Genomic DNA, 27,845 nt, shown 5'->3' on the forward strand with positions numbered 1-27,845 from the left:
TGATGTGGCTACAGGATTGGAGCTTCAGATTCAGCATCAGTGCTTCTAATGAATATTCAGGATTGATTTCCTTTAGGATGGACTGGTTGGATCTCCTTGCAGTCCAAGTGATTCTCAAGAGTCTTCTCCAACACCACAGTTTTAAAACATCAATTCTTCAGCACCCAGCCCTCTTTATGGTCCAACTCTCACATCCACATGTGACTACTGGAAAAACCATAGCTTTGACTATATGGACCTTTGTGGGCAAAGTAATGTCTCTTTTTAATATGCTGTCTAGGTTGGTCATAGTTTTTTTCAAGGAGCAAGCGTCTTTTAATTTCATGGCTGCAGTCACCATCTCCTGTACAATGTTCAAACTTCTGTCCTAGGTTCTTCAGGTACTCTATCAGATCTAATCCTTTGAACATGGTTAAAAGAGTAGATTTAGGGTGTGAAATTGAATTAATTTATCCAACAAATATTCATTGATCATCTACCATGTGTTAATCACTATTACAAGCCTTGAGGACACACTGTTTTAGAAGCAAAACTGTAGCAACAGACAAACCCAAGGCCTCCACGTTTAGTAACTTACCCTCTGGCACGTGGGTGGGCTGGGGATGATTAAGAGACAGTCCCGGAGGTAGACAGAACAATGTCAGCTTAATATGCAGTCCTGTGGGGAATAAACAGGGTGCCATGCGAGTGGTTGGGAAGGAAGAGGCGTTGCTCTAGTTAAGGTGGTCCAGGGGGCATCTCTGACCAGGTGGCATCTGGGTGACCTTACTTGAGAAGAAACCAGCCATCTGAGGCCAGGATGAAGAACCTTCCAACTGGAAAGACCAGGATGAGCAGAGGGCCTGAGGTGGCAAGGAGCCTGCAGCTTCAATAAACAGAAAGGAGCCGGGAGAAGAATGGCATCAGAGGGGGCTTTGGAGCTGGGTGACTTGGCCTTATGCTGAAGGAGTTGAGGGGTGGGTCATCAGTGGCAAGGAAGGTAATCAGCCAGTCACATCTCCCTATTCTGGGTCTCTGTATGTGTTTTTATCTTAGGGGATTAGATTTTTATTTTGATGTGATGAAATTATCCCTACTGATAACACCAAAGGCATCATCATTATAGCACATCGTTTTCAATCTTTGCACGGACAAGGAATAGATTTGTTTGCTGAGAAAACAAGGAAACAGGCAAAGCTTTGAGAGTAGCCCACTTCATTTCTCCCCAGCCTAAATCCAGGGGGCACCATGTTTTTCCTTCAAGATGGAGACTCTCGTCACATATAAGTCACTCTTCCTTCTTCCCTGCACCTAGACCTAAGGCTTCCTTCCTGATAGGCTGCAGGTTCGGTGAGATGAGCACTTATAGCTATGAAAGTACATGCTCTGGCAACACCATGAAACCGATGCCTTCCTGAATCTGTGCCCTGTTATTTATCACTATCCCCACCCTTCCTGTCTTCATGTCCAACCTTATTTCCTATACACTGAGGACTCAAGATGCAAAGTTAATGTTTCAGCCAATAGCAAGGTCCCCCTCTGTAAGAAGTCAGTACCCCAAACATACTTTGGACCGCTGAATGAAGTGGATGACAAAAGTGTCCAATTAAAGCATTTCATTTCTTATTAAAACTCTCTGTGTGTGACTCTGGGCATTTTGAGATCCATCATGTCTCAACAGGAATCCGCTTCCTTACCTTAACGTTCATCTACAAACCTTGAACCAACCAGGGTTTTCCATTTTTCAGTTTTCCTTTCAGCAAAGAACCTTAGTCTCTTTGGCCTATTAAACAACTAAAGGCCATGTACTGTAATGATAGTATCTTCAGAGGAAATGAACCTAACCATTTATCTGTGTCATTGGGAATAGTAATTTTATTCTTAATAAAAATAAGATGACTTCCTCGGATTTAAAAATAAAGACCTCTAAAATGAAGACATGGTCATTTAATCATTTTTATTGCCACTTGTCCCCAGCAGGGTCATGGTCCCAGACAAGACAGCTGTTGCCAACATTGCTAAAATTCCACCGTCACCTTGTGCGGCCACAGAATCCATAGACATGCGTGCAAGGCAGCTGGGGTCTCAGGTTGGGAATGCGAAACCTGGCACATGGGTACCATACCCTAATTTCCTCTCTTTTTCTCCCCATGAACAGCATTAGTGAGACACTATTAGCCATTTTCTGACTGCCTGAGTTTTTTTTTTTTTTTACTAATTATAAATACACTCAGGAAGAAAAGGATTTTACGTTCTTATAGCCACTGACTCCTTTTTTTCATTCCAGGTCATGTTATTGAAACCAACTACTAAGACTTCTGAGTGACACGCGTTGTGTATAGCAATGATGGGACAGTCTGTTTGAAATCCTTGATATATGGTTACCAAACTTGTTATTAGTTGGCTCAGTGCATGGATTAAATACTGTTTCTTTGTGGTAGGTAAACAGTAAGGATTTAATAAATCTGATTGGCCTTTGAGAAATATTCAGACAGGGAGGCTTGTTTCCTAAATATCTTATAATTTGTGTTTGATGATATAGTTTCCAAAAGTATCTCCATACGGTATTTAATTTCACTACTGTATAACTCTATGAAACAGGCAAGAAAAGATTATCTCCATTTTAACAATAAGGAAAGTCTGCCCTTTGGGAACTAAGGGGCTTAGCTAAATCCATTTAGTTGGTTTTCTCTGCACAGCATCTACAACCTGCTAGGAAACTATTTCCATCAAAGGAGAGAAGAAAAGAAGTTATATGAGTAGAGAAGCAGCAAGTTTTCAGCATTACCTGGGGGACCTGAAACATGGGAGGAAGTTCTGCAGAAAAGAAGACTTGAAGGGGCTTCATTTATATCTGTGGTTTCATTAAAAAGTAAAAAGATCTAAAGCAAATATGGCAGGTGGTATGAGTCAACAACATTGGATTGTGGATTCATGGGATTTATCATATTATATTCTCTACATGTTAGCATGCTTGAAATATTCCAGATCTCTTTGACAAAACAGAAAATGCATCCAGTGGGATAGACTGAGGTTAGTACCACTGATTTCTTCTTCAGTGGCCTAGAGTGTCAGCATCTTCTCTTTTGCCCGAAATCCTTTGTAGAATGGGGCCAAGTGTTTCAAAAATGAAATCTTTAAGTATTTCTTTCTAGAAGTTCCCTTCATGTACTGTCTGTAACCATGCAGTTCAGTTGAGCCAAGAAATGTCATTTGCAAATTCAGCATTAGTACAACCTGCAGATCAGAAAGAAACCTGGATGTCGTATATTTGAGCTGAAAGTGGAAGCTACAGTCACCCCCAAAATAAAACCTCACTTCACGTTGTCCAGGATGTCCCCACGCATTTGAGTTTGGCACATGCCCTTGGCTTCCAGCAGCTTGGTGGTGCCCAAGCCAGTGTCTTCTGCCTGGCTATCGTTAAGTTTCAGCAATCTGCCTTGGAAATCACAGTTTTCTCTGCATAGGAAGCATTGTCATCCCAGCAACACTTCTTTTTTTTAAAAAAAAAAGTTTTATTTTGTTTCAGAATATAGCCGATTGACAGTGTTGTGTCAGTTTCACATGTACAGCAAAGTGATTCAGTTATCCGTGTACATGTATCTATTCTTTTTCAAATTCTTTTCCCATTTAGGTTTTTGCATAACACTGAGCACGGACTTAGAGAACAAATTTAGGGTTGTGGGGAAAAGAGTTGGGAGAGGGATAGTTAGGGAGTTTGGGACTGACGTGCACTGGCCTTTTTAACGGAGAAGGCAATGGCACCCCACTCCAGTACTCTTGCCTGGAAAATCCCATGGATGGAGGAGCCTGGTAGGCTGCGGTCCATGGGGTCGTTAAGAGTAGGACACGACTAAGCGACTTCACTTTCACTTTTCACTTTCATGCATCGGAGAAGGAAATGGCAACCCACTCCAGTATTCTTGCCTGGAGTATCCCAGGGATGGTGGAGGCTGGTGGGCTGCCGTCTGTAGGGTCGCACAGAGTCGGACACGACTGAAGCGACTTAGCAGCAGCAGCAGTAGCCTTTTTAAAGAGAGTGGATATTACCAGTTATGGCAAATGGAAACTCAGAGCTTTGATAGGTGCAGGCTGTGGAAGCCAGCCCCTCTTTGAAACTGAGAGGCACACTCACTGAGAGATTCCCGAGGTCGCAGCAGGGAGCCGTGGAGGCACGGCTGTCCCCCAGATGTGGTCTCTGTTGATGTGAACACTGGGGGATGCATCACTGGATGCAGATAATTTGTTTCCCCACGTCCATCCTTACTAGTTCTCACGCCCCTGTGGCTTTCATCACCTTGTGCGGGGTCAGTGATGTTGCTTCTGTGGGGAGGCAAGCCACTCTCCAGACCCCTGCTGCTCGTTAGATTACAGGAAGCTGGCAAATAATATTTTTGCTTTTTCAGAACACACTGAGGAGAGATGAGTAAGAAACATTTTATGGATGGATAAGCAGAATCACAGCATTAGGGAAGGAATCATTTTTTCTCTATCATGGCATAGTAATCAGCCAACAATTTCCCAACAATGCACTCTATCAGGAATGCAGTGGGCTGTCTACCAGTTAGATGGATTTGTTTCATGGTATCAGGGAAAATTAACTCCTTTAAAAATGATTTTTTTCCTCACTTGGAAAGTAAAGTGTTAAAACCTCCCGAGCTTCACAGCATAATTTAGAAAATCTGTTTTTATGAAGTGGGTTAATTACACCCATTGAATGCATTCACTGTCACAGCCTCATCCTCCCACTCCTGTTCCAGAATGACAAGTAAAACCAGGGACTGTGCAATTTTGGAAAACAATCAGGTCACATATTGAGTATTTTGCTTATTCATACAACCATAAACTGCCTCTGCTTGAGTTCCCTCAATTACACAGCTCAATGTGCAGGCCAGAAGAGATGAGCCCAGCTCAAGTGAGCACTCCTGGAATACCCAGAGGGATGAGTTTGAAAAATGTCCAAAGTGGCAGATGTGAAAAATTCTCATTCAGGATCCAGAAGCTGCCTTCACTGCAATCCCTCACCTGTTAATCCTGCTGCTTCTGAACTTCTAAACCAGGGTTGCTGGCAATAACTTAGACAGACACTTAGGAGCTGTTGATCTTTCTAAGTATAATGCAGGTATATGCTACTTGAGGGGGGCAGTTCAGGGGGACGGCAGGGACATGGCTGAGACAAGAGATCACTGCTTCTCGAAACTCCAGAGGTTCACCCAGAATAAGCATTGGCTGCTGGCTTCTAACAAAGCTGCTCTTACCTTCTCGTAGGGGGAGCCCCCAGAAGACGCCCTTGACAAATGCCTGAACCAGTGTGTTGCCACATCACTTGAATCCTTTCGATTCCCACATGCTGATACACAAATCTCTCTTCCACAAAAACACAATAGCATGATTGTAGTCTTACTTGATGGGTATTTCATCTTCTTACTAAGTGTGACTTCTTTCCCATGACTGTTCTCCGCTGCAATTTCATGCTCTTAGGAATGGTCAGCCAATCAAAATGGTCCCTAAGCAGTCTTATCTCTTGGTTAGGTAGTCTTTTCCCACCAACTCTGACCATGTTGGGGTTTTTCTTCTACCATCTCATACATGCCAAGTTTCCACCCAGCATCTGGTGTCATTCAGTGTTTTAAAGTTACTTGAGATGATGACCAAGATTGCCAGCTTCTTTCCTTTTTCTTCTCAGAAATCTGCCTCTCCTTATCCCCCTCTAATCTAAGCTCTCTTTGATTTTAGCATTCCTTGCATCTGCCTGTGGCTTCTCTCTCTGATCCCCACCTTCCCCCATCCTGCCCACTTCCCTCTTCATCTCTCCTTGTAGTCCACGGCTTTGAGAACATGCATCAACACCATGTCCCAGAGCTCCCCACGCTTGGGGCTTGTGGATTCTGTCTCTCGTGAATAGATCTGTTATGGCTTACGCTTGAACGCCCTACTTGATATTTTTAACCAGCTTTAAGGCGATTTTTCTTCCTGTCATCCCTCCTCTCACTGTGAGGCTGATAGAGGAGTTAAAATAACAAAACTGACCCCCACAGGGTCCGGCCAACTTGGGTTGAAATCTAATTCTTGTTTGTTAGTTGTATGACCTTGGGTAAGCTAGTTAACGTTTTATTGTAAGAAAAATAAGGTTAATCTGTACTTTATTGGATTGTTGTAAGAGTAAAATGCCATAGCATATATACCTGCCACACGGTTATTACTTTTTGAGGATATCTATTGTTATTTATGACTATTATTGTCATTATCCCATTTTGTCATCTTCTGCCATCTGCTCATTATTATTTACTTTCTTTCCTAGATTTAATCCAGGCCCTCCCAATTCTAAAGCAAAAATGTTGATGCTTTGCCAGGTTCTTTGATTATAATTCTCATGTAGATTTTCTTCTGAGTCCCACCTCTGACAGCCCGAGTTTGTCTTAAGACTTAACTCCATTTCTCAGAACCTCATGCAAGAAGGTGAGTCCCCAGGCTGGGGCTGAGAAGCTGCAGTCTTCAGGATCTGCACCCGCTTCCTGTGCCATCTCCTCCCGTGGCACTGTCTCTGCCATCCCACCTCCACGTACCAGCCCTTCACTCCTCTCCTTTTCTCCTCTCCCCATCCAGCTTGCTCTCAGGAAATACCTACTGAATGATCCATAGTGTTAGTCGCTCAGTCGTGCCGACTCTTTTTGACCCCATGGACTGCAGCCCACCAGGCTCCTCTGTCCGTGAGATTTTCCAGGCAAGGGTACTGGAGTGGGTTGCCATTTCCTTCTCCATAGGACCATATGCACCAACAATAGCACAACTCTTAGACTTGGTTCTACCACCTGTTTATTGTGTGATTTGGGGGTAAACCTCTTTTTTCATGTCAGATGGAAAATATCCATCTCACTTAGTTTTTATGAGAATCAAATAAGGTGACATGTTTTGCAGTCACATGACCCTACCATCTGAGAAAATATAAATGAAAACTTACTTAGAGTCAGCCTGAGCTGTGTGAATATGAAACATCTCCCAAGAATATTCGTGTTTGAGTCCATGAAGAAACCCAACACTGAATAAACCAGTCTTTCCTTATGGAGTTTTAGGCATAAACCAGAAGGTAGGTGAGACATTTTCAGAATTAAGAGCCCCCTCCTAGGAACCTTAAATTTCACCAAATATGTACTATCTGACCCACATCCCTATTTTAATCCTATGAAGAAGAGCTTGAGGTCTCTGTGTTAAAATAGAACTATAGTATAAACACTGAATGAATCCCCTCCTTGCTTCAGAAATCATACTTTGCAGTTTGGTAGAGGAAGGGGCATGGGGGTTGGAGTGTTGTTATCTTTTCAGCCACTAAAAATTTGTAGCAGAAGCATTCTCAGAAAAATAATCTACTCTAAAATTACCACTGTTTAACTTAATTAAATTCCAAGAGAATGAAAAAACTCATTTAGAGCAAATACTTAGATAAATAAAAGGATGTGTGTTTAAAATAAAAAGAAATTGATTGCCCAAAGATTTTCTGAAGAGTATTATTGATTTTTCTGTCAGTGTTAGGAGACAACTTTCCATGTTGTAATTCTGGTCAAAAATCCATCCATGAGCTCTTTTCTGCTTAAGTGGAGCTTGCTGCAACTTTGTTTTCAATAATTTAGCCTTATTCTTACGTTAATCTGAATCTGTTGGCCTTGTCTTCTGAGAAAGCAGCAAGACCATTGCTAAGGTTGCTACCATTTCTAATTGAAATGACAACCAACAAGTGAGAAACTGGCTATACCTTAAAAACTTTTCTTTCAAAAGATTCTGTTAAATTCAGCAAATGGAGAGGGGGAGGTACTATGTGTATGATAAGATTTAAAAAATGGAAACTCTTCATCTTCAAGGACTTTTCATTCCAGCTGAAAAGATCGACATGTACTCAAACCACCATAATCAGTGTAAAGGTGCTTCACCAAGTTATATATAAAGTTATAAATGAAAATATATTGATGTATATGAGGAAAAACTCACTCAACATTAACTTTCCCAAAATTATTGTATTATTGAAATATTGCCTCATCTTACCATTCCTGCGGATGAGGTTAGGCTTCCTAATCATTTTTTAATATCAGAAAAATAATTCCCCATCTCTGCCTTTTCTACTAGCTACTAGAAAATTTAAAATATTTCTTGAAAATTAACCCAAATGGGTTTTCAGTAACAAACTTTCTATTATATCTCTCCTTATAGCAAAGTTGCCTTTTTAGCATGTTTTGAAGAAAGTTGATTAGTACAACTTTCTTCATGGAGTTAGGGTTTTGATATTTCAAAGGTTGTTAGCAAAGTTAATTGGGAACCCACAAGGCCAGAAAGCAGTTGAGCACAACCTGAAATATGTGTTTGTGAATCCTGAAAGGAGCTCCTGATGAGAGATCCTGAAGAGCTTTGGTGTGCAGACATGAGTAGTACCCAGATGGTGCATGGAGGCCCCGTCAGCAGTTTTGGAGAACTGAAGGATGCTTTCAGAGAAGAGGAGGAAGGAAAACAGTTCAGAAGAGGGCCAGGGAGGAAGCAGAGTGACTGAAGAGCCACAGAGGCCTCAGTTCAGAGCGCTGAGGGTATGCTGGAGCTAACCCAAAGGCCCAGCCCTGATGGGCACAGAGGGCTCACAGCAAAGACCAGGGAGGGGAAAAAAGGCAAAAGCGGATTCTTCGAGCTCCGCGTACTACATGAACCGCTGAACAGCGAACGCGCAGCCAACATCAGGACTGAAGCAGCCTTAACAGAGAACCCTTCCATCCTTCAAACACTGGGAATCTATGGCCCGGGATGAAATCCAAGAAGTGATCATGCCAACAGTTCATCATTTTCCACAGTAGCATCCAGCGATGCTGGTGGCCGACATTATGTTGTTTCTCTGTCTTCCACCTCTAGCAAGGTGTTAGCAAAAAAAAAAAAAAAAGCTTTAAACGACCACTAACAGTTTATGTTCCCAAGTTGAATGCAGCTTTCATTGACTTCTTCACACCAGGTCCAATTCTTCGCAGCACGAAACAGCATCTGGGTCGCTCCCCACATGAGGCTGATAAACCGCTCAATAATTAACACGTGAGCACAGTTGGGTACTGAACAGGTGTGTCTCGCTGGAGTTCATGAGTGTTTTAAAACTGCTGTGTGGTTGTGTAATTATCACATTAGCCCACATGTCCTGTGTATCCCAATCCAACACAAATAGAGCGAAGCAGGGTAGCATCGGACAAGGCAATGGCACCCCACTCCAGTACTCTTGCCTGGAAAATCCCATGGACGGAGGAGCCTGGTGGGCTGCGGACTATGGAGTCACTAAGAGTCGGACACGACTGAGCGACTTCACTTTCACTTTTCACTTTCATGCCTTGGAGAATGAAATGGCAACCCACTCCAGTGCTCTTGCCTGGAGAATCCCAGGGACGGGGGAGCCCGGTGGGCCGCCATCTATGGGGTTGCACAGAGTCGGACACAACTGAAGCGACTTAGCAGCAGCAGCAGAGTGGCATGAGACAGATGTTATGTAGCCATGATATCCATATAACTGTGCTGCAGGTCATTGTCAGGGACAGGATGTCGGGACAGGTTTCTTCTCCATAAACCTTCAACTGGTTTTCCTAGTAGAGCCCCTGAGAACATTAGCCAAGGCTGACATGCCCTCCATGGCTGGCCCCTCTTCTGGGCCTGAGTTATCCAAGCATATCTCCTTGCCATGCCTGTATGCTGTCACTTCAGTCATATCCGACTCTTTGAGACCCTGTGGACTGTAGCCCACAGGCTCCCCCGTCCATGGGATTCTCCAGGCAAGAATACTGGGGTGGGTTGCCATGCCCTCCTCCAGGGGATCTTCCTCAGAGAAAGTCACCTCTTGAGCACCCAGGAGCAGCTACTAACGCCATGTGATGCCTGAGGGTTAGTCACTTACACGTGTCTTTCACGTCTTCCTCCTCATGCTTTATTGATGATCTACAGGACTGACAGCTCTTAATAAACTTGGAAACAAATGAGTCTGGCTCTCCTCTAGCCATGCTTTGTATCAGCATGGAAAATAGAAAAATAGCACATCTCTAGGGGATGTGGCTATAGGGCAACCACTGATTCCAGGACCCCGGGGTCTGTGTTGTTTCTCTGACAGTCAGCAGAAGACTGCTTTTGGCATTTACGTGCATGCTGTTTCTCTGTGGTCACTATCCCCGTCTTGATGGAGGTTGAGCAGCGCGGGGAGGCACTTCAGCCCTGACTGTAGTCAGGCAGGACGGAGGCCCCAGTCCCGGCTCTTCTGCCAGTCGCCGCAGGGTTTTCCTGTCCTCTGGGAGAGTTTGTGTGAAGTGCTGCCTGCAGGCTGGACTGTTAGCTGTAAATCTCTGTTACATTATGTTTGGAATTTGTGCTACCCAAAGTATCCTAGGGACTGAAAGAACAAGAAAAAAAGTCATCATAAGTGCTCATCAGCAGGTGAAGCCCCAGAGCCTAAAATTTCTGGCTGGCCTCATTTGGAAGATGGCTGTATGAGTCTGACATTTTATGGCAAGAACAGGACATGACAGAGTGTGGAAGTGACTTTTATAGGTTTATCAGTCTTGTGGGTATCTGAATAATGTTGTTCAGACTTTTCTGCTGACCAGTGACCCTGTTCGGCCAGCTCTGCTCTTGCTATTGTTTTTAGAGGGAAGAGCGGCCCTGGGCTCCCCTGCCTTGCCCTGGGGGGTGGGGGGGTGTGCTCACCCACAGGAACAGGCTTCTGGGTGAAGAATGCATTCTGTATTCACGGAAAACAGGTGCATGCCGCAGGCAGATAACCGGTCTATGAAAGACCAGAGCCAGTTCTCACCCACTTTTCTAGAAGCTTAGCCCCATCCCATTATTTCTACTGTCCTCACCCACCATGCCACCCGTCCTGCACTGTGCGGTCCCTACCACGCTGCGTCCTCCAAGACCCTTCCAGAGGCCCTCTGCAGCGCCCTCTGACCACCTTCTTGGTCAGGCTCTGCAAAGGAAGATGAGATGCATTTTGAGTATAGTTGTGATAGGGCGTTATCTAGGGGGATAGCCAGACAAAATCTCCTTATCATGACTGGAGAGAATATATGAAGATAGATTTGGGACACAGAGAGAGGCCTCGCTCAGCCCTCCAGCAGCACTGCCCCCAGAGACTGTGTCAGGCACGGTGCTCCCTCATGTGAAGTGCTAAGTCCAGTTTGGCCTGTTTTATTTTCAATTTTAGTATTGTAAGTAAAACAGGAAAGAGCAATCAAACACCCTGTATTCTTCAGGTCACGGTCAACATGACAAAAAAATTACCCCCAAGATTATTTTAGGCTGAGAGTCTGCTTTACGTTAAAAGAGTAGAGTAAATAAAAAGTGAGTTTGGACCCAGGCTGCCTCCGTTTAATATTAGCCCTACCGCTTACCAGTCATGTGACCTTGGGCCAGCTAACCATTCCAAATGCTCATTTTCTGTACCTTTGGATTGAAAATAATGAGTAGGTACCTTGTGGTGTCATTGTAGAGATTAAATGAGTTAGTCTATTGGAAACCCTTGGTGTAATGCCTGGCACACAATACATACTATGTAAATGTCTGCTATTATTATTTGATTGATTCTTATGCTCTAGTTGAGAGATGTTATTAATTGCTCTGCTATATTTGGCACCTTAATTGTTCAGCCTTTCACTTTTAGTTAAGATGAATGTGTCTGAAACTAAATTTACCCACCACATCACTATTCTTTGATCTAATTGGCCTTATGATCAATAAACATTCACCATTCACCAAATGCCTACCATGCATATACCCCTAAGCTACCTGTTGTGGCTACTACTAGATATATATGATATCTAAGATTTCTGCTTGCCCCATTAAAAATAGTTACAGAAGGATCAATGTGTATGGAGTCTCCTGTCTGCTGAGTTTCAAGAATGAGTTCCTAACGTGCACCTTCTTGGCTGGACACTTTGTGAAATAACCCCAACTCAGTGATTGCTTTCCTCCTCACTTCAACTACCTGACCTAGAATACATCACGCAAAGCTGGCTGATGGGAAGAGAACCTGAAAAATATATAACGCCTTGAGAATTCTTTTCTGACATTAGCTCTGTTTTGATTCCAGCAAGGTAACAGCATCATTTGTCTTTCCAACTGCAGTAAGCTCCATTCCTCACAAGGCCTATTATTTTCTCACGAGTTACACCACCCTGATTCCATCATCTATCATTACATCTTCCTGTCCTTAACGTTTAATGGCACAAGCAAAGGATTTGTGTTAGAAGAGATGTCACAGGCTGTTCATAAGAAATACCTGTCATAAATGTTGACCAGTGTTAATCTTTTTCAGTATACTTAAGGTATTACCTGTATCAGTGGGTACAGATAGCAAATGTTTCTTAAAATATTTCTTTTTTTTAAATTGTAGTTGATATTCAATGTTGGGTTAGTTTCTGGTGTGCAGCAAAGTGATTTATTTTTATAATTTTCATATTCTTTTCCATTATGGTTTATCACAGGATATATCAAATATAGCCCCCTGTGCTATGCAGTAGGACCTGTTATTTATCTATTCTGTATGTAATAGTTTACATCTTCTAATCCCAAACTCCCAATCCAGCCCTCTCCCCGCCTGTCAACCACAAGTCTGTTCTCTGTGAGCCTGTTTCTGTTTTGTGGATAAGTCTATTTGTGTCATTTTTTTAGAGTCCACATATAAGGGATGGCATCTGATATTTGTCCTTCTCTGTCTGACTTCACTCAGTATGACACTCTCTAGGTCCGTCCATGTAGCTGCAAATGGCATTATTTCACCCCTTTCAGTAGCTGAATAATATTGTAATAATAATATCTGTTGTACATGTACCACATCTTTTTTATCCATTCACCTGTCAGTGGACACTTGGGTTGCCATTCCCTTCTCCAGAAGATCTTCCTGAACCAGGGATCAACCTTGGGTCTCCCACATTGCAGGCAGATTCTTTACCATCTGAGCCACCAAGGAAGCCCAGTGGACACTTAGCTTGCTTCCAGGCCTTGGCTATTGTGAAAAATGCTGCTATGAACATCGGGGTGCATGGATCTTTTTTAATTATATTTTTCTCCAGAAGTATGCCCAGGAGTGGGGTTGCTGGATCACACGGCAACTCTATTTTTACTTCTTTAAGGAACCTCCATATTGTTCTCCATAATGCTTGCCTCTTAAAATGTTTCTTCACTTTTCAAAGCTTTTGTTCCCTTTTTAAAATAATAATCTTTGTATAATAGTGACTTTGCTTTGACTTTGCTTTGCTCAGTCACGGTCTTGTGGCATCTTACCTTGTGAGAACTTTGCTTCTCTAACACTTTCTCTCCTCCTAGAAGCTTTTGAAGTGTAGGTGAAATATGCAGTCTCTTTTCTTAGACAGCTGAATCTATCTTAGCCTGAACCACTTGAATTAAAATCATGCTAATCTTTGCATTTTCTTATACCCCTCTCCCCAAAATGTAATCCTTGAAAAACTCAGAAAGTGCCCCCCTTCTCTCTTCCTGAAAGTTTTAGGGAGATACTGCTTTCTTTACTTCTTTTGTATCTGCCTGCAGCTCAGCATAGTGCTTTGTGAATATCTCCATGTCAACTGAAAACCACATGTACTTAAATGTCTTAAACCTGACATTATATAGCAAATATCTTTTTGTGGCCTGAAGGTTCATGGGCAGCCCATTTTTATCCAACTAATTCAAAAAGAAGCAATAGGAAAAAAGAAAACTGCTTTTCCTTTATTTTTTAAGTTAATAACACATGGATAGCACAAATTTATTTCTATAACACATTGATCAAAGGCTTCTAAGAAGTGTCAACAATAAACTGGAGCTCTTCAGCTCTTTCCTTGAGGAGTTTTATGGGTACAATTCCTTTCAATAAAGAATATGCTGATGACTGACTGTCTAGTAATATGTTACATGTTCCCAGTTAGGACCTTTCTTTGGATTCATGTAGGATTTAACCTAGAAATATATTTGAGGACCTGATAAGTTAATGTCCATGTAATTCTCTATTAATAAGAATACTTGACTTAAACGGACTCTTCCTTTTTCTTACCTGTAAGATTTCAAGAATTCTTAGGCATGTTATTTACTTATACATTGTTTTGATAAATGTTTATATATGCCTTTGATTTGTTTCTAATACAGGGACCCCCTGGAGTACAAGGAATGCCACAGACTCTTGATGGATATTATCACAAGGTATGGTTTCTTTCACTCACATCTTGAAATACAGAGATTTTATGTGATGTTATATTTGAAAAATAATTGCTAACTGCTCAGACCTTGAAGCGTAATCACATGTGCTTAACATCTTTCTATAATTAAAATATATTTCCAAAAAACTATTTTGCTCAGCATCTTTTTACAAAACCAGGATTTTTAAAAAATTCATTTCAAAGTTTTCAAAACTTCATGTAAAAAACTTAATGCAAAACCATGTTTCACCAGTGATAGCGTTATATGTTTAGTTTCCCTGAGGGCAGAAAGAGGTTATTTACTTTCTTAGAACTCTGGTTAGTGCAACAGGTGATAGATTTCTTACCAAACTACCTGGTGCTACACTAAAATCTCAAACAAAGGTTGATATACTCTAGGTCAAGGCTGAAATCTCCCACCTTTTAGGAAGGAGCCACTTTAACTTCCCCAAGGTTTTAAATTACAGTTGGTTTGGATGGAATATGATCTGGAAGGACCCGAGAGCTTTGCCCCCAGTTCTGCAAGGAAGCACAGCAGATGGAGAAGAATAGGTGTGAGCAACCGAGTGGGACTTAGAGCCCCAAGTGAGACCATCGAGTGACTCATCATCCATCACATTTGGGATCTGATCACTTTGTGTGGGGCATTCCAGCCACTGACTCAGATCCCCTATAACATCACACTTTATCATTGATAAGCTGCAGATTTGAAGACATTCCCCTTTATGTCTCTCCTGTGTTCCTGGTCTCCCTTCCTGTTGACTGCTGTTGCTCCTTTGTTTAAAATCCCAAAGAAACACGATGCCCGTGCCAGCAGAGCCCTCAAAAGCGGCAGGTGATCAGAAAAATGTTTGTTAAATGACACGCTACTTAATTCAAAGCCCCAATTCTTATTTCATCAGATTAAGTTCACCATGAAGACATGGATTGTTTGTGGCTGATAAATTTAAAATCAAAAGCGTGGAAAGTCTCTTCCACTTCCTGAATAATCCTGTCTTAAATTTTCTCATTTACTTGGATTTTCCAGGGAAAATGGAAAGCAATGTTCATTATTCTAATGTATATTAGGAAGAATGTTTGAGGTATATTTTATGATTCTTTAGTAAATATTTTCTGAATAGATCTATCTGTACTAGCTTTTCAAAACCATAAGCCTTGGCCTCCATGAAAAACAGTGAGAGAAGCATATCTAAAACTAATCAATTAGGATATGGTGTGTTTCTGTAATGACATCTATTGGTACAAAACAGGGTTTAGTGTAAATATTTCAAAATAATGAGAATGAGTTGCTCTGATGTCACAATGTTGGCTAAAAACTTGAAGACTACAACATATTGCTACCACCCTTAGCATAAAATTTACCAAGTTGCTACTTAGCTACTTGAATACTTGCTGTGAGATGCACAGCTTTTAATGCTCGTATCTGTACACAAGTCTCTCAACACCACTTCTATATATAGTTTATCTTCCCAATGAGTCAGTTTTCCCTTAAATGAAGATATATAGTGCATTTATATTTTAGAGTTTAAAGTTGAGAACATAAATTTTTTAACTTTAAGATTTTATTTCCGCCAAAATAGGGCTGACCAGGGCAGGTGAGTGGAGAATCTTCCCGACAGCAAACCAGTTCTTTGAATTTAGCTGTTGCCTCACTTAAAAGAGGGCTTTCCTGGTGGCCCTGCAGTAAAAAATCTGCCTGCAACACAGGAGACACAGTTCAATCCCTGGGTCAGGAAGATCCCTTGGAGAAGGAAATAGCAGCCCACTCCAGCATTCTTGCCTGGAGAATCCGTGGATAAAGGACCCTAGAGAGCTACAATGGGGTCGCAAAACAGTGGACATGACTTAGAAACTAAACAACAGCAACACCTAAGAGAACTCCGGCTGTTGTTACTACCCTTAGAAGACTGGGGCTCAAGGTATTTAGTCCACCTGTGCTCAGAAGATGACCTCAGAATCAGAGCATGGCTGTGTAAAGAGGGGAGAGCTTAGCTTCTCTTCCCCAGATGAAACATTGTTACCATGTAACATCAGAAGTCTTTAGACCCACCTGGAAATTAATAGAAGGGAACTTTCCAAAAGCTCCACTGTTTCCTTCTGAGAGTAGTTAGGGTCTTGCACTGAGATCAGGCTGTTCTACTGAGGTCAGCCTGCAGGATGGATGGAGGAGGTGTAGCCCACCTTCCCCAAACCTACATCTATCCTGACTCCCTTTCTGGGTTGTAACCACAGCCTCCTCACCCTCAGCTCCACAAAATAAAGGGGCAAACATGCCACGGCGAGTGATTTGTGGTTTTCACTTGGTGTGTCCACACCTACCCCATGCCACCCCTACCTACTGGGGATGCTGAAGTTGTTTCAATTTGCAATTCATTGCATGCCTGATGGTCTGGCTGTCCAAATAAGCCCAGAGAGAAACTGGGCCCTGAGTGAACCTTTCCTGGAGATTAAGTAATGAACCTTCTGTTGAAACACATAAAGTGACATTCCAAGGTTAAAATAATCTTCCTGGCTAAATTGGCATTGATTGACATAACATCTGCCTTTGAGTCCTGGGCCTCAGCACCTCAGCTTGCGGTAGTTCCAACCGTCCTGCAGCCAGGATTCTGCTGAAGCAGCTACCCCGAGGGATGGGTGGCAGACCACTGAGACACCTCCCCTCTCTATTCTCACCTGAAAGAGTTCCTGGCTCATTCCCTTGCACCGGGAATCCTCAAAGGCAAAGAAATTGCCTTTGGCCCCTGTACGAGAGTTGCTGTTTTCCTCTACACTTTCCTTATCATCAAAGGAAGAAACTCAGGCATAAAAAGCCCTCTCCTCTCACAGCACCGATCAAGAATGGAATTAGGGAAGAAAAAAGGAAGCCAGGAACAGAGAGCCCAAGGAGGGAGATGGGGACAATTCCAAAAGTGTGTTTCTATGCATTTTTGCCTACTCTCTTGAGGATACAATGAGTAAAAGGTAGACTTCCCTCTCCATCAAAAAAATAATTTGCAGAACAGCTGCTCCCATCCTGCAAGACTGTTTGCAAAGAAGCAACAATGCTGAGCATATTCTTCCCCTCAAGGAAAATCTGCTCACAATCCAGTAAACTGATCTGCATTGTCTCCAGCTCTGGGGATTGTAATAAAAATTTGATAGGCTCTGTCAACTGCTAAAGCCGTCGGAACCAGAGCTCCTTACAACAATCTAGATTGGAAAGGGAAAAAAACGTGTTCTCTCTGGAGGCCACGTACCAGCAGATTTTACATTTGATATTGTGTTTTAAAGATCCACATGGAAAATGTGTAGTTGGTATCTTAACATCATCACGCTCAGTGTAGTTTGCAGAGAATCAGTCTCATCTGTTGGAGATGGATGCTCTGCCTCCTGGCAACCAGTTCCAGCCTTCACTTCTCCAAATCGTTGATCCAAAAAAACCTATTTACCAGCAAAATAATCTATTTTTCCTTTTGAGTATCAAATCACAACTTCACTTTCACATGCACAGAATAGAAAGGACAGAAAACACTTCTCCAAAATCAAAATTCAAGATCTCTCCAAGCAGTGAGTTAAACCCAAAGATGGCACAGAATGTGAAGGCTTCCTAGGAGGCACTACAGGAAACCCTTCTGGGCCTAGAAGGTTTAGAGATATAATTTCACTCCTAATTTTTTGCCTTCCCCCTCCCAGTGCCAAAGGATCCACTAGCTTTGGAGAACATGGAGCTGGGCACAGACATGGATTTTTGGATTTTTAGCATTATCGTAGAGAATCCTGACACTCACCTGGGTCTGCTCCTCCCTTCCATGGACAACCACACTCAGACCTGGTGAAATGTGTTCTGTGAGGCCCTGAGTTGCTGGATGTAAAGCCAGCCTTGGCCTTTCTTTCCAAAGGAGCACAGCCCTCTTAGGCCACATGTTAATTTGCTAGAACTGCTCTAACGAAGCGCCACAATCTGAGTGGCTTCACCATCAGAAGCGTGTAACCTCAGAGCTCCAGAGGTGTTGGCAGGACCTCACCGTCTCTGAAGCTGCTGAAAGAGGTGCGTTCCAGGCCTTGCTTTCGTGGCTCATTGGCTTGTGACCCCATAACTCTCATCTTGATGTGGTGGTGTTCCCCCATATGTGCATGTCTCTGTGTCCAAAGTTTATTTTTATAAAGATACCGTCACATTGAGTTAGGGGTCCACCCTGCTCCAGCATGACCTCACCTGAAGTAATTACTTCTGAAAAAAAACAAAAATTACTTGTAAGTGAGGTCACATGCTGAAATACTAAGGGTTAGGACTAACATGTGAATTGAGGGGACGGGGGTGGACACAATTCAGTGAATAATAGATAACCAGGTTTTTTTGAACCTTATGTCCCCTCATGCTTGGAATTAAATTCCTAAGGACTAATCTGTGGAATTGTTAATTACCCCATGTCCTGTGAGGGGGTTCAAGTCCTTGGTCTCTTTTATTAGATTGAGCCATAGGAAATTGCTGACATTTGACTCTTGGAAGCCTATAGGGATGGCTGTCTCCTATTCTGCAGCCTGCAGATTTCTGGAAACTTCCATCTTTCCAGAGAATACCCTCCAGAGGGCAGTTGAAATACCTTGAGCCTTCCACCTGCCTGACTATAGATTATGTTAGCCATTTCCCACAAGGAAACAAAGGACATATCCTCACATCCAAGAATGCTTTTACAAAATTAAAAAAAAAAATTATTGACATATAGGTGATTAGTGGATTTCCCTGATAGCTCAGTTGGTAAAGACTCCTCCTGCATTCCCCAGTTTGATTCCCTGGTTGGAAAGATCCCCTGGAGAAGGGATAGGCTACCCACTCCAATATTCTTGGGCTTCCCTGGTGGCTCAGCTGGTAAAGAATCCGCCTACAATGCAGGAGACCTGGGTGTGATCCCTGGATTGGGAAGATCCCCTGGAGAAGGGAAAGGTTACCCACTCCGGTATTCTGACCTGGAGAAATCCATGGACTTTATAGTCAACGGGGTCACAGTCAGACACAACTGAGTGATTTTCACTTTCATAGGTGTGCCATATACTATACCTAAAATCAGTATAATATTGTTAATCGCCTATGATTATTATTTACTCTTCTTTCTCAGAATGACTTTGGCTATTCAGAGTCTTTTACAGCTCCATATAAATTTTAGAATCATCTGTTCTAGTTCTGTGGAAAAAAAATGTAATGGATATTTTGATAGCAATTACATTAAATATGTAGATTACTTTGGGTAGTATAACATTTTAACAATATTAATTCTTCTGATCAATGAATATGGATCTTTACATTTCTTTGTATCATCTTCAATTTCTTTAATTATTGTTTTGGAGTTTTCAGAGCATAAGTCTTTCATTTTCTCAGTTAAAGTTTACTCCTAGGTGTTTTATATATTTTTTTTTATTTTAAATGAAATTTGCTTTCTTGCTTTCTCTTTCAGACAGTTCATTATTAGTGTTTAGAAAAGCAACACATTTCTATGCTAGTCTCATATCCTGAAACTTTACTGAATTCATTTACTAGTCCGAATAGTTTTTTGGTGGAGACTTTGGGGTTTTCTATATAGAGTATCAAGTCATCTGCAAAAAATGACAGTTTTACTGCTTTCCTTCCTATCTGGATGCCTTTTATTTCTTTTCCATGTCTGATTACTGTGGCTAGGACTTCTAGTACATTAAGTAGAGGTGGCAAGAGTGAGCATGTATATTTTCTTCCTGATTTTGAAGGAAAGGTTTTCAGCTTTTTACTCTTGAGTAAGATGTTCTAACACCAGGCTTCCCTGGTGGCTCAGATGGTAAAGCGTCTGCCTGCAATACGGGAGACCCTGGTTCGATCCCTGGGTCGGGAAGATCCCCTGGAGAAGGAAATGGCAACCTCCAGTACTCTTGTCTGGAAAATTCCATGGACGGAGGAGCCTGGTAGGCTACAGTTCATGGGGTTGCAAAGAGTTGGACACGACTGAGCGACTTCACTAAGTCACTAAAATGATAGATAAAGGTTTGTCATAAATGTCATTTATTATGTTGAGATATGTTTCCACTACAACAGCTTTGATGAGAATTTTTAATCATGAATGGATGTTGAATTTTATCAGATGTTTTTTCTGTGTCTATTGAGATTGTCCAATTATTTTTATCTTTCTTTTGTAAATGTGTTCTTTCATATTGATTTGTGTTTATTGAACCACCCTTGCATTCCTGGAATAAATCGCATTTGCTCATGATTTATGATCCCTTTTATATATTGTCAAATTCAGTTTGCTAATATTTTTAAAGGGTTTTTGCTTCTGTATCCATCAGATATATTTTCTTTTTTCTGTGGTTTCTTTGGTTTCAGCATCAAAGTAATGGTTCAGTTCAGTTCAGTCGCTCAGTCGTGTCCGACTCTTTGCAACCCCATGAATCGCAACACCAGGCCTCCCTGTCCATCACCAATTTCCAGAGTTTACTCAAACTCACGTCCATCGAGTCAGTGATGCCATCCAGCCATCTCATCCTCTGTCATCCCCTTCTCCTCCTGCCCCCAATCCCTCCCAGTATCAGGGTCTTTTCCAATGAATCAACTCTTCACATGAGGTGGCCAAAGTACTGGAGTTTCAGCTTCAGCATCAGTCCTTCCAATGAACACCCAGGACTGATCTCCTTTGGGATGGACTGGTTGGATCTCCTTGCAGTCCAAGGGACTCTCAAGAGTCTTCTCCAACACCATAGTTCAAAAGCATCAATTCTTGGGCACTCAGCTTTCTTCACATCCCAACTCTCACATCCATACATGACCACTGGAAAAACCATAGCCTTGACTAGATACACCTTTGTTGGCAAAGTAATATCTCTGCTTTTTAATATGCTATCCAGGTTGGTCATAACTTTCCTTCCAAGGAGTAAGCTTCTTTCAATTTCGTGGCTGCAGTCACCATCTGCAGTGATTTTGGAGCCCAAAAAACTAAAGTCTGACACTTCTTCCACTGTTTCCCCATCTATTTGCCATGAAGTGATGGGACCAGATGCCATGATCTTAGTTTTCTGAATGTTGAGCTTTAAGCCAACTTTTTCACTCTCCTCTTTCACTTTCACCAAGAGGCTCTTTAGTTCCTCTTCACTTTCTGACATAAGGGTGGTATCATCTGCACATCTGAGGTTATTGATATTTCTCCAAGCAATCTTGATTTCAGCTTGAGCTTCTTCCAGCCCAGCGTTTCTCATGATGTACTCTGCATATAAGTTAAATAAGCAGGGTGACAATATACAGCCTTGATGTACTCCTTTTCCTATTTGCAACCAGTCTGTTGTTCCATGTCCAGTTCTAACTGTTGCTTCCTGACCTGCATACAGGTTTCTCAAGAGGCAGGTCAGGTGGTCTGGTATTCCCATCTCTTTCAGAATTTTCCACATTTTATTGTGATCCACACAATCAAAGTCTTTGACATAGTCAATAAAGCAGAAATAGATGTTTTTCTGGAACTCTCTTGCTTTTTCGATGATCCAGAGGATGTTGGCAATTTGATCTCTGGTTCCTCTGCCTTTTCTAACAGCAGCTTGAACATCTGGAAGTTCACGGTTCACGTATTGCTGAAGCCTGGCTTGGAGAATTTTGAGCATTACTTTACTGGTGTGTAAGATGAGTGCAATTGTGAGGTAGTTTGAGCATTCTTTGGCATTGCCTTTCTTTGGGATTGGAATGCAAATTGACCTTTTCCAGTCCTGTGGCCACTGCTGAGTTTTCCAAATTTGCTGGCATATTGAGTGCAGCACTTTCACAGCATCATCTTTCAGGATTTGAAATATCTCAACTGGAATTTCATCACCTCCACTAGCTTTGTTCATAGTGATGCTTTCTAAGGCCCACTTCACTTCACATTCCAGGATGTCTGGCTGTAGGTGAGTGTGAGTGATCACACCATCGTGATTATCTGGGTCGTGAAGATCTTTTTTGTACAGTCCTTCTGTGTATTCTTGCCACCTCTTCTTAATATCTTCTGCTTCTGTTAGGTCCATACCATTTCTGTCCTTTATTGAACCCATCTTTGCATGAAATGTTCCCTTGGTATCTCTAATTTTCTTGTAGAGATCTCTAGTCTTTCCCATTCTGTTGTTTTCCTCTATTTCTTTATATTGCTCGCTGAGGAAGGCTTTCTTAATCTCTCCTTGCTATTCTTTGGAACTCTGCATTCACATGGGAATATGTTTCCTTTTCTCCTTTGCTTTTCGCTTCTCTTCTTTTCACAGCTATTTGTAAGGCCTCCTCAGACAACCATTTTGCCTTTTTGCATTTCTTTTCCATGGGGATGGTCTTGATCCCTGTCTCCTGTACGTGTCATGAACCTCTGTCCATAGTTCATCAGGCACTCTGTCTATCAGATCTAGTCTCTTAAGTCTATTTCTCACTTTCACTGTATAGTCATAAGGGATTTGATTTAGGTCATACCTGAATGGTCTAGTGGTTTTCCCTACTTTCTTCAATTTAAGTCTGAATTTGGCAATAAGGAGTTCATGATCTGAGCCACAGCCAGCTCCTGGTCTTGTTTTTGCTGACTGTATAGAGCTTCTCCATCTTTGGCTGCAAAGAATATAATCAATCTAATTTCTGTATTGACCATCTGGTGATGTCCATGTGTAAAGTCTTCTCTTGTGTTGTTGGAAGAGGGTGTTTGCTATGACCAGTGGGTTCTCTTGGCAAAACTCTATTAGCCTTTGTCCTGCTTCATTCTGTACTCCAAGGCCAAATTTGCCTGTTACTCCAGGTGTTTCTTGACATCCTAGTTTTGCATTCCAGGCCCCTATAATGAAAAGGACATCTTTTTTGGGTGTTCGTTCTAAAAGGTCTTGTAGGTCTTCATAGAACCATTCAACTTCAGCTTCTTCAGCGTTACTGGTTGGGACATAGGCTTGGATTACTGTGATATTGAATGGTTTGCCTTGGAAATGAACAGAGATCATTCTGTCATTTTTGAGATTGCATCCAAGTACTGCATTTCGAACTCTTGTTGACTATGATGGCTACACTATTTCTTTTAAGGGATTCTTGCCCACAGTAGTAGATATAATGGTCATCTGAGTTAAATTCACCCATTCCAGTCCATTTGAGTTCACTGATTTCTAGAATGTCGACATTCACTCTTGCCATCTCCTGTTTGACCACTTCCAATTTGCCTTGATTCATGACTTAGCAGCAGCAGCATGGACCTAACATTCCAGGTTCCTATGCAATATTTCTCTTTACAGCATCAGACCTTGCTTCTATCACCAGTCACATCCACAACTGGGTATTGTTTTTGCTTTGGCTCCATCTCTTCATTCTTTCTGGAGTTATTTATCCACTGATCTCCAGTAGCATATTGGGCACTTACCGACCTGGGGAGTTCTTCTTTCAGTGTCCTATCTTTTTGCTTTTTCATACTGTTCATGGGGTTCCCAAGACAAGAATACTGAAGTGGTTTGCCATTCCCTTCTCCAGTGGACCACATTCTGTCAGACCTCTCCACCATGACCCATCCGTCTTGGGTGGCCCCACATGGCATGGCTTAGTTTCACTGAGTTAGACAAGGCTGTGGTCCTGTGATCAGATTGGCTAGTTTTCTGTGATTATCATTTCAGTGTGTCTGCCCTCTGATGCCCTCTCGCAACACCTACCGTCTTACTTGGGTTTCTCTTACCTTGGATGTGGGGTATCTCTTCATGGCTGCTCCAGCAAAGCGCAGCTGCTGCTCCTTACCTTGGACGAGGGGTATCTCCTAAAGTAATGGTAGTCTCACAGAATGTGTTTTGTGGTGTTCCTTTCTTTTCAATTTTTTAGGACAGTTGCAGAAAGATTTTTAGCTCTTCTTTCTTTATTTGGTAGAATTCCCCTGTGAAGCTGTCTGGCCTTGGCCTTTTTGGGATTGATCTGTTCAGATAGTCTGTTTCTTCTTTATTCTGTCTTGAAAGATTGTATTTTTCTAGAAATGTGCCCATTTCTTCTAGGTTGTTCAATTTGTTGGCCTATAACTGTTTGTAGTATTATCTTATGATTTTTTGTATCTCTATGATATCATTTCTAATTACTCCTCTTCCATTTATTGTTTCATTTGGATCCTCTCTATTTCTTGATGATCCTCATTAAAGGATCAACTTTGTTTATCTTTTCAAACAACCAGCTTTTGGTTTCACTGATCTTTTCTATTTTTTTTGCTTTTATTTTATGTATTTCCTCTCTGATATTTATTATTTCCTTCTGCTGTTCTTTTTATCATTCCTTTATATGATAAATTATATTTCTTTACTTGAGGTTTTTTGCTTGTTTCTTGAGATAGGTGTGTCTCACTATGAACTTCCCTCTTAGGACTGCTTTTACTAAACCCTACAGATTTTAGAAAGTTGTGTTTTTATTTTATTTTGTCTCAAGCAATTTTCTGGTTTCCCCTGTGATTTCTACATTGGCCCATTGTTTTTTTAGTAGCATATTGTTTAGCCTCCATGTGTTTGTGTTTTTCCCATTTTTCTTATATAATTGATGTCTAGTTTCATATTATTGTGCTTGGAAGAAATGCTTGATATATTTTCTGTCCTGTTAAATTGTTCAGACTTGTTTTGCAGCCTAACATGTGATGTATCCCAAAGAACATTCCATGGGCACTTGAAAAGAATGTTTCTTTTGCTGTTTTTGGATGGAATGTCCTGTTAAGTCCAACAGGACTTACCTATTAAGTCCAACTAGCCTAGAATGTCATTTAAGACTATGGTTTCCTTATTGATTTCTTTTCTGAATGATCTATCCATTGGTGTAAGTGTAATATTAAAATCCACTACCACTAATGTATTGTCAATTTCTTCCTTTATACCTGTTAATATTTACTTTATACATATCGGTGCTTCTGTATTGGGTGCATGTATATTAACAAGTATAATATCTCTTCTTACAATGATCTTTTTATCATTATATAATGCTTTGTCTTTTGGTATAGACTTTGTTTTAAAGTCTGTTTTGTCTGATATGAGTAATGCTGTTATTTCCTTTTCCATCCCTTCACTTTCTGTTTGCTTGTCTTTCCCTCTGACGTGAGTCTCTCGCAGGCATCATACAGATGGGTCTCGTGTTTATACCATCAGCCACTCTGTTTCTTCTGACTGGATCATTTAGTCTGTTGACACTTAAAGTGAATTAATAGGAATGTACTCGCTGCCATTTTCTTACTTATTTTCTGGTTGTTTTTGTAATCCTTCTGTTGTTTTCTTATTGTTGTAGTTTCTGCCCTTGTGGTTTGATCACTTTCTTTAGTGGTGTGCATGTATTACTTTCTCTCTAGTTCTTTGTGTATTTATTTTAGGTTTTTGATCTGTGGTTACACATACGTTGACCTGTAACTATTTCTTTTTGTCTTAAACTAGTAGTCATTTAAGTGCAATCATAGTCTAAAATATTTATATTTTTTATTTTCAGCCACACTTTGTGTTTTCAATGTCATATTTTACACCTTCAAGTTTATCCCTTCCCTGTTTATTATAGTACATTCTACAATTTTATTTCCTTTTAATCTTTGTAACTAGCTTAAATAGTTGATTCACAGCCATTGCTATATTTTTCCCTCTTCTAGTGAGATTTTTTTCTTTCCATATAGTCTTTCTTCTGACTGTAACCTTTTTGTTTCCACTTAGAGATGACTCTTTAACTTTTTTTTTAGGGTAAGTTTAGTATTGATGAACTTTTTGAGTTTTTTCTTGTCTGAGAAGTTATCTCTCCTTCAATACTAAATGATAACTTTTCTGGGTAGATTATGCTAGGTTGTAGGTTTTTACTTTTCAGCACTTTCCCTTCTGGTCTACAAAGTTTCTATAAAATCAGTTGATAGCCTCACGGGGGTTCCCTGGTATATGATTCTTTGTTTCTCTCTTGCTGCCTTTAGAATTCACTTTAACGTTTGCCATTTTAATTATATGTCTTGGTGAAGGTCTGTTTGGGTTCATCCTATTTGGGACATTCTATGTTTCCTGTACTTGGATAACACTTCCTTCTTCAGGTTTGGGAGGTTTTCAGACACAATTTCATCAAATGCACTTTTTTACTACTTTCTGTCTGTCTTCTTCTGAGTTCCCAATAATACAAAGACTGATATGCTTGATGTTGTCTCAGAGCCCCCTTAAACTGTTCCCGTTTTTTAAAATTTGTTTTTCTCCTTTCTGCTTTGGTCGTGTGATTCTCGTTTTTATATCTTCCAGATCACTATGTGTCCTTCTGTTCCACCTAGCCTGCTATTCACTCCTTCGTGTGTGTGTGTGTGTTGCTTATTTACTGTATTCTTCAGTTCTTCCTGGTTCTTTGTTATATTTTCTAGTTCCTTATTAAAGTCTCAGTGTGTTCATCTGTTCTTTTCTCTAATTCACTTATCATTCTTATTCCTAATGCTTTGAAATCTTTAACTGATGAATTATTTATTTCTGTTTTATTGTTTGTTCTCTTAGGAGTTTTCTTTTGTCCCCTTTGAATCAAATCTGTCTTCTCATTTTGCTAACTTTCTCTGTCTCTGACGTTAGGTGAAACAGTTACCGGTATGGTCTTGAAGGAGTGTCCTTTAGTGGGAGCATCCCTATATAGTCCGTATGTGCCCAGTGGGAGAGCTGGAGCTGGCCTGAGCCTGAGTCACGTCTTCCCCTAGGATGTGCTGATTACTACCACCTTGGTAGAAAATCGAGCATGAGATGGCATGAGAGCTGGATCCAGGTGTGATTCAAGGCTTCTCCTCTGACTCGTGACCATCGCCACCCCACTGGGGATGGGGGCAGGTTCCCAGTTGCTGGAGCAGAAGACGTGAGGGTCAGGCCTGAGATGCTTCCATGCCCTCTGTGTGTGTGCCCTTTGCCTCTCCCACGACCAGCACCCTTGCCTTTGGAGGGAAGCAGTGCTGGAGCAAGAGGGCCTGGAATGGGTGCGTGGTGTGGGTCAGCGTTCAGGCTGTGGTGGTCCTGAGACCTTTGGGGTTCTGGACGGCTCCCAGTCTGCTGCCTCCAGGAGTGACAGCGATGGCTGTTGCCCGCATCCAGATGATGTGCCAGGTCTTCATCCCCTACTGCATCCCTCCCTCGGCCCTGGCAGTCCTTGCCCTAGCGTGGTGCTGTGCCACGGAGCAAGCCAGCTGGGCCAGGCACTCTGCTTGGGCTGGGGCACACACGGAGGGGGCCGCAGGAACCATGCAGGGTTCAGGATAGCTTTTGTCTGCTTCCGTCCTTCCTGGGGGTAAGCCTCTTCACAAGCAGGCTCTAGGTTTCTTACATTCTCAGTGCCGCTGGTTCTCAAGCCCCCTGAGGAGACATTTCTTCCTGACGTCAATGCCTAGGACTGGGGTGCCCAAAATGTGGTTCAAACTGCTCACTCCCCAGGGAGAATCTCTGAGCCTGTGGGGTCCCCCTTCTCATCTGTGTCCCTCACTACAGGCACAATCCCAGCTGATTGCTTCTCTTCCCTTCCTACCTGATTCTGTGTGCACCTCTCTTACAGTCTTGATTGTATAAGAGCCTCTCTGTCAATCTCCAGTTTGTTTGCAGTGAGAGTTGCTCCACACGTGGTTGTGTTATTGTTGTGTTCAAAGGGCGAGGTGAACTCAGTGTCCGCCTACTGTGCCATCCTGATCTCCCCAGAGTTCCTGAAATGTTTAGGCTGAGTATCACCCCACACAAAATAACCCTCATCACTGCACCACAGAAGCTTTTCAACAATAT

General features: G+C 41.8%; 1 protein-coding gene across 1 annotated transcript in view; it reads left to right on the forward strand.

Annotated features, from left to right (window-relative positions):
• COL19A1 (collagen type XIX alpha 1 chain) overlaps positions 1-27,845 on the forward strand; it is a 417,920-nt gene that overhangs the window by 294,736 nt on the left and 95,339 nt on the right. The window contains exon 16 of the mRNA XM_043890428.1: positions 14,116-14,169. Within this exon, the coding sequence (XP_043746363.1) occupies positions 14,116-14,169 (54 nt within the window). The remainder of the gene's footprint in view (positions 1-14,115; positions 14,170-27,845) is intronic.

Source organism: Cervus elaphus, chromosome 28, assembly GCF_910594005.1.
Source record: "Cervus elaphus chromosome 28, mCerEla1.1, whole genome shotgun sequence".
Lineage (NCBI taxonomy): Eukaryota > Metazoa > Chordata > Mammalia > Artiodactyla > Cervidae > Cervus > Cervus elaphus.